This window comes from Myotis daubentonii, chromosome 16, assembly GCF_963259705.1.
Source record: "Myotis daubentonii chromosome 16, mMyoDau2.1, whole genome shotgun sequence".
Lineage (NCBI taxonomy): Eukaryota > Metazoa > Chordata > Mammalia > Chiroptera > Vespertilionidae > Myotis > Myotis daubentonii.
In genome coordinates this window covers 2,426,053-2,438,250 of record NC_081855.1, presented here as the reverse complement: position 1 = coordinate 2,438,250, position 12,198 = coordinate 2,426,053, and the positions used below count along the sequence as shown (strand labels likewise).

Sequence of the window (12,198 nt, the reverse complement as noted above, 5' to 3'; positions counted from 1 at the left end):
CCTCACGCCCTTCAACTCCACATGCCCCACCAGGCGTGCTCTCCCGCTCCGCACGCCACTGCCTGGTTTCATCTTTGCAAAGGGCGCCTTCTCCCCAGGACTCGGGCTCCTCCCTGGGCCCCACCCTCCTCCACCAGCCACTGAGGCCCCTGAGTCTTTTTCAGACCATGTCCTCACCTGCCCTCTCCACACCTGTCCCATCGGGACTTGGGACTGGCTCCAGCTCCTCACTGGAGGAGGAAACCCCGCCAGGGTCCCTGCCCCAGGGACATGCTGACCAGCGGGGAAGAGGTAGGGGCTGTGAACGGTCCGCGTCCACAGAAATTGCAGAAGGGGGAAGGTCTTCAATAGCGGCTGCTCTACCCTGTGTCCTTCCTCCCACTTCCCGGCGGGGGGCTGGGGGTGGGCGCTATGGTGCTTTCCCTCTAAGCAGCTGGGCTGCTTCAACCACCAGAGTGACAAAGTGTGGCTCTAACTTTCCATCAGAAAGGGCCAGCCAGCTGCTGCCCGCTGCCTGTGGGCTCCGGTGCTCGGGAGTCCGTCTGCCATGCAGGGAGGACGCCCTGGCCAGACGCAGGCGCTGCGTGCAGGTGCCCCGCCCACAGGAACCCCGCCCACAGGTGCCCCCCCCCACCCACAGGTGCCCCCCGCCCACAGGAGCCCCGCCCACAGGTGCCCCCCCCGCCCACAGGTGCCCCCCCCCGCCCACAGGTGCCCCCCCCGCCCACAGGTGCCCCCCCCGCCCACAGGTGCCCCCCCCGCCCACAGGAGCCCCGCCCACAGGTGCCCCCCCGCCCACAGGTGCCCCCCCCGCCCACAGGAGCCCCGCCCACAGGTGCCCCCCCCGCCCACAGGTGCCCCCCCCGCCCACAGGAGCCCCGCCCACAGGTGCCCCCCCCGCCCACAGGTGCCCCCCCCGCCCACAGGTGCCCCCCCGCCCACAGGAGCCCCGCCCACAGGTGCCCCCCCCGCCCACAGGTGCCCCCTCCGCCCACAGGTGCCCCCCCGCCCACAGGAGCCCCCCCGCCCACAAGTGCCCCCCGCCCACAGGAGCCCCGCCCACAGGCTCCCCGCCCACAGGTGCCCCCCCCCGCCCACAAGTGCCCCCGCCCACAGGTGCCCCCCCTGCCCACAGGTGCCCCCCCCCCCCCCCCGCCCACAGGCTCCCCGCCCACAGGAGCCGAGAGTCCCGGAGTGACTCGGGTCCTCTAAAGAGGTTCCATGTTTGGCCTCCCACGACTTGGGCCTGCCTCCTGACCTCGCGTCCTTCCTCTCCTGCTCCCTGCCTGCTTGCGCAGGACACACCGGCCTTTCCTTTTCCTCAGTTTACCTTTTATTTTCATTGAAGTGACACTCGCACAGTGTAGGAGTCACACAGCACTACACAGCTGGTAAAAGCCACGGAAGCCTGGCCGCTGCCTGCTGACACCCCTGGACGCACGGAGGCTGGACATCCGCTGGGGGTCAGGCTGCTCCCGGCCTGGGAACGCGGTGACCCAATGGGCCGGCTGCCTGCATCCACTGCCGACCTCCCAGCGCACCTGCCTCGGCCCGCCCGTCAGCCCTTCCTCCCGCTTCTCAGGCGCGGGCTTACGCTCCACTTCCGTTCTTTCCCGTCCACTCCCGTGTCTGGTGGCGTCCTGCTACCCAGGTGATGACTTCATGCTGTCACACCGGCCCCCACTTCTCTCCCCCAAGTGCCCACTCTCATCACCGTTCTTGGGCACATCAGTGTTCAGTGTTTACAATGTGATGATTATGTAAACATTCCCCGCTGAGCCAGGCAGTCCTTTATAACTCCATGTTCCGTTTTGTGTGTTTTTCAGGAGTTCATCATTGCCTTGTTTTCTTCTTGCAGCAAGCGGGGCGCCAGGGGTCCTTCAGCCTGGAGACTCCTGGGAGGTGGGGGCGTGAATTCTGCCTTTACAGGCTCTTGGTCCTCGCGCCCCCGCCCCTCTCGGGCTGTGCTCCCGTCTGGGGCTGGGCTACCCACTGGCCCTCCCTGCACACGGAGCTCACCTTCCTCTTCTCTGCTCAGCTGGTAACATTTTTCTATTGATTTTCCAGCTTTAAAATTCTTGTCGATTCCTCTTGTCCCTGTCATTGGCTTTCCTACTCTTCTTGCCCCTGCGAGACTGCCTTCCTGTTCGGAAATGTTACTGTCGCTTTAGTGGGGACTTGGGAGGGAAGGGAGACAAATGCCCCGCACCCCCGCCCTGAGGACCTCTGCGTGTCCGGCCCTGCCCCCAGGCCCACATGGTTCCTCTTGTCACTTATGTCTGAGCTCGGAGGACACTTCCTCCAGGAAGGCCTCCTTGACCACCCTGCTTGATGGAGCCATCCCAGTGCCCCTGCCACATCTCCCTGCTTGACTTTTGTTCGTAGCCTGATCTCTACCTGAAATTACTTTATATATTTACTTTCACTGACGTATTTGCCTTTTTCTCAATCTCCCCCAGAAGACTTGCTCCATGAAGGCAGGGACCTTGTACCCTTAGCACTTAATTCAGGGTCAAGCAAAAATATATGTTGAAGGGCTGGATTGAATTTGAGTTTGGGATCTCTAAGAGACAAACTTCAGCAGAACTTAAGGAAGAATCTGGTAATGGTCAGAGTTTCCTGAAAATGGAAGACACTGCCAGTGAGAGGGTGAGACCCTCATCATGGGAGGGCTGTAAGCCCAGGCTTGGGAACAGCTGAAGGGAACAGAGCCCGGGGGCCTGGCTCAGTGGTTGAGCATCGACCTATGAACCAGGAGGTCACGGTTCAATTCCTGGTCAGGGCCCAGGCCGGGGTTTCAGGCTCGATCCCCAGTGTGGGGCATGCAGGAGGCAGCTGATCAGTGATTCTCTCTCATCATTGATGTTTCTCTCTCTCCCTTCCTCTCTGAAATCAATGACGTATATTTTTTAAGAAAAGAAAGGGAAGAGAAACACTGATAAAAATGGAAGTGATGATCTCCAAGGCGTGGCTGAGACAAGTGTTGGCTCAAGGTCACTTGGCTCCTTCTTGGGGAGCCAGGACTCCCCTCAGATCTGAAAGCAGCCTGAGCAGCTGATACTGGGCTGCACCCAGGTCGTGGAGTCAGCCTGACCCACATGCAGGTCCACCCTCCTCTCCCCGGTCTATGATCTTGTTTCCGGGTGTACAGCACTTCCCCCAACAACTCGGAGGCCCTGAATCCCAGGGAACCAGCGCGAGTCTCCCAGCCAATGCCCGCTGTGCAGGAGGCTACTCCGATGACCTGCGTTAAGAGCCCGATTCCATCCCTCCTGGCAGTGGGCCTGTATGAAACCTCGGGCCTCCGTTTGGTCTCTGAGATGAAGGTATAGCCACATCAGCCTCATCAGCTCATGTCAAGTCTCAGGCTCGGAGGGCAACAGGTGTCAATCAATGCCTGTGCCCGCCCCTGGGCAGGAAGTGCCACGCGTGAGGACCAGGGAAGGCAGGCAGTCTCTGAGCCAGGCTCTTGGGGTGCAGCTCTGCAGGATGTGGGGCAGAGCAGGCCCGAGGGCTCCGTCAAGATCCAACAGCGTGGATCTCTCCAGAAAGCAGCTGTGTTTTGCTCTGCAGAAGACAAGCTTGTGTCGGAGAAGGAAGGGACACTGTCTCATCTGACAGTTCCAACAACAGCTCTGCCATCACCGTGGCTCTGCACCGCCCGAGCCTCAGTTTCCCCATCCTTTCTCACCGTCCTCCAAGGCACAGTTGTTCCCTGAGTGCCTGCCGTGTGCGGGGAACCTCAGTGATCAAAGCAAAGCCAGTGCCCCGTGCGGCTGGCCCTGGAGCGAGCCCCTGCGACGCTGTGCTTCGAGGATTAGCACAGAGTAGAGGCTCTAACAGCGGTACTTGCTGTTTTGCTGGTGGAGCCATCTAACGTGTATGGATACTCGAAGTTCCTCCTTTTTGTGCTGTGACTTCAGAGCCTGGCCCTGAGTCAGAGGCTCCTGCCTCCCTCCAATTCTTCAAGGGCTTCTCCTGCCCCAGAGAACTGCCTCCAGCCCCTGCTGCTGGGCCACAGGAACCAGCCCCACCCTGCGTTGGGGCAGCATAAGTGTGACAGAGAGGCAGGTGGGGGTGCGACCACTGGCCGAGCTGGGGTTCCTGATGAGAGGGGCTGGGTGGGGCCTGGGGGTGTTCCACAGAATCTCCCTCCCTGGTTTCAAAGCTGGTCTTTTCTTTTTTTTTTTTAAATCCTTACCCAAGGACATGTTCATTAACATTTAGAGAGAGGGGATGAGAGAGAGAGAGGGGGGATGAGAGAGAGAGAGAGAGAGAGAGAGAGAGAGAGAGAGAGAGAGAGGGAGATACCGATCAGTTGCCTCCTGCACATGCCCTGACTAGGGCCAGGGATTGAACCTACAACCTAGGCATGTGTCCTGACCGGGAATCCAACCTGTGACCTTTTGGTATGTGCAATGACACTCCAACCAACTGAGCCACACCGACCAGGCAAAGCTGGTCCTTCGTGAAGGGGGTAGGAATGAGTCAGGTGGAGAATGCAAGGAAGGACATTCCCAGCTGCGGGAACAGCCTTTGCAAAGGTGCCGGGCGTAGAGCTGGCGTTGGGATGCTGGGCTGGGGAGATGCCTGGCGGTTGTTCCCCACTTAGGGAGCCTCAGCACGTTCTGGAGTCGCAGCCCTGGCTGCAGAAAGTTCTGTCTGGCCGCATGTGGAGGGCCTGGGGCCAGGAAGCCCTGAGGAGAGGCGGGAGGTCCCTGACGCTGCCCAGAGCTCCCACAGCGTGGCCAGCACCACGCCACAGCTGGCCACCAGAGGGCGCTGTGGGTCAGCAGGCCAGGGAGACCTCGGCTTCAGGAAGGTGGGAAGGCGCAGCTGTGCCTGTGGACTGTGTGCGAACACGTACCTGAGCAGGTGTGGCACTCCCCGTGCCTGTACGTGGCTGTGTGGAGGTAGGTTTACAGGGGTCCGTGGGGTTGGGACTATGCCAAGGTGTGTGAACGAGCAAGAGAGCACAGAGGTGAGAGCAGGGGCCCCAGCATCTCCCACTCCGGCAGCCGCACTGTCATTCCCCTACAGGCCATCCATCTCAGGCGTGTGCTCCCCAGACATCCTCGGGGCTCCTCCTCAGGTCCAGGCTCAGCCTCCCTCCCAGGGAGGCGTTTTAGACCTCCCTCTTTAAAGTTACAGTCCCCACCCCACCCATCCATGTCCCTGTCTCCATCCATATTCCTTTCCCTCCTTTTCTCCATAGGAATTATCATCCTCTGGCAGACTGCTTGCACTTGGGCATTTTGCTGGGGCTCCCCCACTCGTCCGTCACCTCCGGAGGGCTGAGAGTTGTGTCTATCTTGCTCAGTGTTGTGCACACAGTATGTGCTCAGTAAATGGTTGTTGAATGAATGAACGAGCTCCCCGATCCTGGGTTCAGACCACCCTCTCTCCAGCCCTCTGTCACCCCAGGTCCTGCCCCTCAGCTCACACCCACATCAATGCTTGGTTACACCCTCCCTTTCCTCCCACGCCTCAGTCCCCTGGAGTCTGCAGAGAGGGGTGTTGGGGACTTTTCTTCTCAGAGTCAGGGTAAGAGCAGCTGTTGTGACCCTGTCAAATGCCCCTCTGGGTTTCTGAATGGCGGTGGGGTCCCCCGGCCTCACTGTACTACTTCCAGGCAGAGGGTGGCTGGCAGATATTGCTGCAGCAGCTGAGAAGCAGCTCTCCTGTGGTGCTCCCCACTGGCCCTCCTGTGCGGCCCCTTTCGTACCTACAACCCTTTCTAGGGAGACTCTTGCTTCTTTGCCTGAGAAGCTCCTACAGATCCTTCAAGGTCTAGTCTTAAAGTCACCTCTGAGGAGCCTTCCCTGACCTCACCCAGGTGGAGTCTGGCGTCTTCCTGGGACTCTTGCTCATGCATCTATTTATAGCACCCTCATGGAGTTTTGTAATTCTTGGGCTGTCTGTCCGGCTCCCTGACTAACCTTGTCAATGTCTCCAACTGGAGGGCCTGTCTGAGTCATATGGGTACCTGGGAGGTCAGCATGGGCCTCGAGGCATTTCATCGATATCTGTGGCATGTTTCCGTCCTTCCTTTGTTTATTCCTCAAATATTTATTAGACACCTCCCATGTGCTCGGCCCTGGGCTGTGCATCAGGAACACAGCAGAGAATGAGTTGGCAAGATTCCTGCCCAGGAGGGGCCCACAGCGTAGCGGGAGAGAGACTGGCGCATGGTGCCGTGCGGAGAGTTAACGCCGATCTGGGGAGTGACTAGGAAGGCCCGTAGGAGAAGGCCTGCAGGATGGCAGGGAACCAGCCCCGGGAGTGATGATGAGAGAGGGTAGGGGAAGATGTTCCAGCAGAGGGGACAGCTTGCAGGGGCGGCGGCCCTGCATCAGGACCGGGATTGGTATGTGCAAGGGGCAGCAGGAAGGCCCAGGAGCAGAAGGCAGGGGAACGTGGCAGGAGTGGAAGTCCGATTGGCCGGCAGGACCTGAACCCAGAAAGCCCACCGGGCCCAGCTGGCAGTCCTGCCAGGGTAGCTGCTCCTGGTGCCCATCTTCAAATGGAGAAGCAGCAGGTCCTGAGAGGAAGTGAAGGCCCAAGGTCGCAGAGCCCATTCGGACGGAGTGCTCTGGGCCACTCTAGACACCAGCAGTGGGAAGGCCAGCATGGCTTCCTGTAGGAGGCGGCCCGCAGTGTTTACAAACATTTCCTGGGCAGTTAGTGAGGGCCCGGCTGTGAGCCAGCAATTCCTCAGCCCGAGCTCAGGAACCCCTTCCAGAGAGGCCTCCTTGTCCCACGGGGCGGCACGGAGCTGCTCTGTGACTTCCCGTGAGTGGCAGAGTTGACACTGGAACCCATACCTGTCTGCATCCATAGCTCATGGTTTTCCACCCACTTCCTGGAAAGGGTAAGCAAGGGACACAGGGAGAGAAGGATAATTATAAGGTCTCCCCCTTATCTTCTCTGGCCCTCCCCATCACTGTACGGGTGGGGTGGGGCCTGCAGGGATCACCCCTGTTTTACAAAGGGGCAAGCAGAGGTCAGCACCCCTGCTCCAAGCGTTTCCAGCAGGCGTTGGAATTTGCTTCCATCACGTGAGGTCCCTGGCAGGCCACACACTCATGCCTGCCCTGGGCACAGGGCTGGCCTCCTGACCTTTGCCAGGTGCTTCCTGCCCTCACTAGCCTGTAGCCTTCCATCCAGTCACCTGATCCCAGCACCGGGCTGATCATCGGAGAGGACTGGCCCATCTGGCCATTACCCAGAGGAGCTGGTGAGGCCCCGAGAGGAGAGGAGAGAACCAAAGGCCCAGGCACAGCCAGGATGAGAGCCTTTCCAAGGCTTGCTGAGTGGAGTAAAATACACTGAAATGCCATCTAACTCTCAGACTCAGTTTCCCCATGTGTAGAACGTGGGGCAGCAGTGACGCAACCGTGAACAAAGATACATCTATCGGCGTCTTACGAGGTCCCACCGAGTTCACGCTGCGTCCCCGCGGCTCACAGCGCCGTGCAGAGCCGGTCCTGGCGGACGTTTGAAGCAGGAGTGGGTGCCGCCTGCCGTGCCGGGTCTGTGTCAAACACGTACGAGTGTCCTGGGGAGCCCAGTGCCATTCTCATCCGAAGCGCCAGGAGGCGAACGTTGGGGCTCGGGGTTTTCTCACTGGCCAAGGTCACCCCAGCTAGGAGGTGGCCTCGTCGGGATCTGCACTCCGGGCGCACTTCAACCCCCGCTCCCGCCCGCCCGCGGCACCCTACCTTCCCGCTTCCCCACGCCCGCGGGCCCCTCGGAGAGCCGGGCTGTTCCCGGATGACGCACTCGGGGCGGGTCCGCAAGGCGCGCAGTCGGGGCGCAGCGGGCCGCACGCCCGGCAGGGAGCCGGCTGACGTCCGCCGGCCGCGCTCGGGACGAGGTCCGGCCCAGGAGGGCGGGCCGGCTGGGGGCTGGGCTTCCAGGCGACTGGCGGGCGCGAGAGGGGGCGGAGCCGGGTTCTGGGCCAACGGAGGGCGAGGATGGTGCTTGACAGGCAGGTCCAGGCCGGCGTCTGATAGGCTGGGGCCGGGCCCTGGAGACGGGGGGGGGGGGGCCTCGGTGTGAGGGGCGGGTCCTGCGTCGCGTCTTCCGCCCCGGCCCCGGCGCCGCTCAGTCCCTCCCGCGCCTGTCACTGGGCCGCCGGCGCCGCCGCTCCTCGCTCCGCCGGCGCGCTCCTCCGCCCGGCCGCCCGGCCGCAGCCATGCGCCTGCTCCGCCCGCGGGGAGTCCATTGTCCTCGGGACTAGTCCCGCCGCCGGACCCGCCGCGCCATGGAGTCGCCCGCCCCGAGCCCGCCCGCCGGCGCGCCCCCGGCCAAAGGTAGGCGCCGCGGCCCGCCGCTGGCTTCCGCCCAGCGCGGCCCGGGCGCGAGTCCCGAGCGTCCGCGATCCCTCCGGCCCGGCCCGTCCCCACTCCGGCCGGGGGCCTCCCTGCACCCCGATGCAGGCCTCGGTTCTGCACCCAGGCCCAGGCTCCGGCAGGATCGCCTCTTATACCCCCACACCCGCTGCAGGTCGGGAACGTCACTCCGACCTTCTTTAGACGGAACTGCCCCGACAGGAACTGCCCCAGCCTGGGCGTCCCAGCTCCTGCGCCAGCCCCGTCCGCGCCTGGGTCCAGGGCTGTGTCCAGGCTGATCCGACGGCTGTCCCTCTGGCCCCAGCGGGGCTCCCTGCTGGCGATCTCGCTGTACTGTTGCGCCCCTCCCCATCCCCCCCCCCCCCCCAGGGCTGCCCTGACCATACTCCAGCCAGAACGCCCATCCTCTGCCCCACTCTCGCCATCCGTGTAGGCCCCACTGCCCCGTCCCTGGCCATCTTGCGTCCTGTCCTGCATCCCTGTGTCCTGGGAACCTCTCCTGGGTCCCCAGCCTCCCTGACCACAATCCCCTCCTCCTGGTGCCGTGCATGCTTCTCTGTGCATGGGGAGCTCCCCTCCACCCCAGGCCCCAGGATCTCTAGAGCTGGCTGCTGCCAGCCCAGCCCCTGCTCTCTGGGGTGCTGGGCAGCTGCCAGCCCAGGGTGTTGGCTGTGCAGTGGGCTTGCTCTTGTCTTCTCCAAGGAGCCGGCTTCCTGGAAAGTTTTGGGAGGTGGTGACTGCCGTGGCAGCAGGATTTGTCATGTGTGTGTGTGTGGGGGGGGGTGGGGGGTGAGCTGGAGGGTGAGAGGGGGATTTTTCTGCAGGAAGAGGAACGTCTGCTTTTGGCATGTCGGTGTCTCAGCAGGCTGGGTTGTGGGGGAGATTTCCAAACTGGACGTAGCTGTAACGCGTGAGCTGCCTCCCTCCAGCAGCAGGAATGCCACTGGGCCTCAGTTTCCTTATCTGTAAAATGGGTGTAATCACACCTCCCTTCTCTGTACTCTGGAGCATCATGTGACACAGTGAATACTAACACGTTTTAAGCAAGAGTGGGCGGTGAGGCCATAGCGTGGCGTCTGGTGCACAGTAGGTGCTTAGGAAGGAATGGTTGCTGTGCCGTCTGTCTTACTACCATCGTGACCTTTTTCTTCTTTTCTAGAAAGGCTCAGCCTGTGGGGTCGAGGCCTTGCCTCTGCTTGGGCTGAGCTGCAGAGTTGCAGGTGGGGAAGACAGGGAGCCACTGGCACTGGCTGGGCCTCTTTTCCCCTGGAGGGGCCCAGGCAGGGGGAGGGTATGCAGAGTCCAGGAGGGGCTGTGGTGGCTGGGAGCCAGGGCCCAGCCGGAGGTGGGCAGGGTAATTGCCTCTTACGTAAGCGGGAGTTGGATCCCTGACCATTGCCCAACCTCCATGAGTAACTCCGGAGGCACTCGAGGGGGTGGTGGCTGGGAGGGACTTGCGCTGCAGACCGTGTGGAACTTGGGATCCAGGAAGCCAGAAGCTTCTCCACCCGGAGAACTGGGACACGAGACACTTCTCTCCAGCGCGGGGCCCAGGTCTGGCTTGGTCAGGACAGGGGGACTCAGGACAGTCCCCCGTGTCACATTGACACAGTGTTTCGTGGGCGGAAGGAAGAGGTTGGGAGCAGTGGTTGTTGGCGGCCTTTTCAGATCTTCCCGGCAGGGAATGCATCATCAGATCAAAGTTAAAGGCACAGCTGTGACGGGAAAAACCCTGCGGGGAGGCAGTGCGGGATCCCGTGCTGTGCGACTTCAGCCCTGGCATTGCCCTCCCTGAGCCTCTGTGGAGAGGACTTTCCAGGGTGTGAGTTCAGGTAGCAGATGATGTTGGGTGGGTTAGATGGAAGGCCTTCCCCAGCGCCCAGGGGCCCTGCCAGCCCTTCTGGGGTCTGTGAAAGGATGTGGTGGGGAAGCTACATGCCCCCTCACCAACATCCCCAAAGCTCCCGTTCCCCGAGCTGTTCTCCCTGTGCCAGCAGCTCTCCCGTTTATCCTTCATGGCCCCGTTACAGGTGAGGAGACTCAGGCGTTCAGGGCCGGGCCCGAGGTCGCAGCTGTGACAGATGGAGCTCAGGTTCTGCCTCCTCCAGCAGCCTCCCCAGGCTCCTCCCCTCCTGTGCTGGGTGCTGGAGCTGAGCTGGGGGACACTCCCCTCACCCGTCATACCTGTGTCCAGCGGGTGTCTCCTCCAGGCCATGCCCACCCGGAGGCGGCTAAGCCAGAGGTGATGCCTCTTTTGTGCACAGCCCTTCACAGCCGCACGTTTCCTACTCACTGCCGTCCCGCCCACTGGACAGATGGCCAAACCGAGGTCAGCTCGGGGTGTGTGGCTAGGCCGAGTCCACAGAGCTGCGTCCCCCCTCTCCTGGGCACAGGCGCTAGTGTGGTGCTCCTGGCTCCTCAAAGGGATTTGACCGATACAGGGTGTGGCTGGCACTTGGCCTTGGCCTCTGAGCTGCCTGCCCTGCAGGGGCGCCCGGCCTCCTCGCCTGCGGAGTTCTCCGCGAGGGTGTGAGGCCCGGCTTCCTGCGGGGCTTCCTCACCCACATGCCACCTTTGGCTGGAGTCAGAAGCCAGAGGCAGCTGGCACTGGGCCAGTGGCAGGAGCATGTTCTGTCTGCGTGGTCCTGGTTTGCTGCCTTAGTTACATGTGTCCTTGGTGCCACACAATCCTGCCCCTCCCCTTCCGCGCCCTGAGGGCCCCCACCGGGCACTCCATGGTTGATCTCCGTGGCCCCCCCCCCCCCCCCCCGCCAGGTGCACTGAGGATGCAGGGAGCATGTCTGTGTCCTGCCCTGTGTTCTGGGGCCTCCACCCCCGTCGTGTGCCTTTCCAGCCGTTGGAAGACGGGAGGGTGGCGCCTTGGGGACTTCCTCCGCCCCTGGTGTGACGCACAGGAAACTCTCAGCCAGCCTGGCCTGGGGCCTGAAGGGAGCAAAGTTCTCAGTTGCCTGTGTGGGGACAGAGCCAGGGCCACGGGAGCTTCCGGTGGGTGAGTCAGCGGGCACTGGGCACTGACTCACCTGCCGGGCATGCCATCCTGCTGGGTGCTGCCATCTGGGGGAGACCGAGCCCAGCCTCTCAGGCCAGCTACTGGCTCTGAGCTGAGCAAGGGGGTGGCTCCCTTCTTGGACCTCAGGTTGGGTGGGGACCCCCCCCCCCACCCCTCCTGGCGCTGTGCCAGCCCCGCCCGGGAACCTCCTCTGTTAGGCAAGCGCCCTGCTTCCTCTTGCTCATGGAGCAGGAGCAGGTGGTGGCACCTCTGCAAGGGCCCGGGGCTCTCAGGCCAGACGCACTGCTGGGGGCCCTGGGGGCTGAGGAGCAAGGTGTGCGGGTCGGCCTGAGCTTGGGGAGACGCGTGTGGAGAGGGAAGGTGCCGCAGCCAGAGCTCAGCTCAGCCCCTTTCACTGTGGGGCGTGGGCCACGGAGTGTCCGGTGTCTTCACTGCACTGCCCCCTGGGCCCACCTCTGTGAGGAGAGGCTGTTTCCTCCCCTGCAGAATGGGAGTGGGGACCCCGCCTGCCGGTCTTGCTGGGACACAGCCAGTCTGTCCTGTCCCTGCAGAGAGCCTGGACGGCGGGCAGAGCCCGAGCTTGGGGGTAGGAACGAGCCTGTGCTTCCAATTCTGATTGGTTCCCTTGCTACCTGACTTCCTCACATGGCCTCTCTGGCCCGCCGTCTCCTCTTCGGTGAAGTGAGGTGAGCACCCTCCCTTGCAGGGTGGCGATAAAGATTCCAGGTCGTCTGTCACGGGAACGGAATGGCATCTGTGGGGACTTCCTTCCTGCAGCCTCTTGGTGGTGGCGAGCACGCAGGGCTGGGCTTT

General features: G+C 62.5%; 1 protein-coding gene and 2 long non-coding RNA genes across 5 annotated transcripts in view; 2 read left to right on the top strand and 1 right to left on the bottom strand.

Moving 5' to 3' along the window:
* The window catches only part of LOC132217896 (uncharacterized), an 86,399-nt gene that overhangs the window by 29,761 nt on the left and 44,440 nt on the right, over positions 1-12,198 (top strand). The gene's annotated exons all lie outside the window — the stretch shown is intronic.
* Positions 2,247-8,050, bottom strand: LOC132217895 (uncharacterized). The gene is made up of 3 exons (XR_009449031.1): positions 7,346-8,050; positions 3,692-6,862; positions 2,247-3,567 (listed from the first exon to the last, which is right to left on the bottom strand). It is a non-coding gene; the product is annotated as an uncharacterized LOC132217895 (long non-coding RNA).
* MAP2K3 (mitogen-activated protein kinase kinase 3) overlaps positions 8,126-12,198 on the top strand; it is a 28,813-nt gene continuing 24,740 nt past the window's right edge. Inside the window, exon 1 of one of the 3 annotated variants that reach the window (XM_059668319.1) lies at positions 8,126-8,315. In XM_059668319.1, coding sequence (XP_059524302.1) covers positions 8,267-8,315 — 49 coding nt within the window. In that variant the 5' untranslated portion in view covers positions 8,126-8,266. Of the gene's footprint in view, positions 8,316-9,747; positions 9,909-12,015; positions 12,072-12,198 lie in introns of those variants that run through there. The other 2 variants (XM_059668318.1, XM_059668320.1) reach the window with 2 other exon arrangements.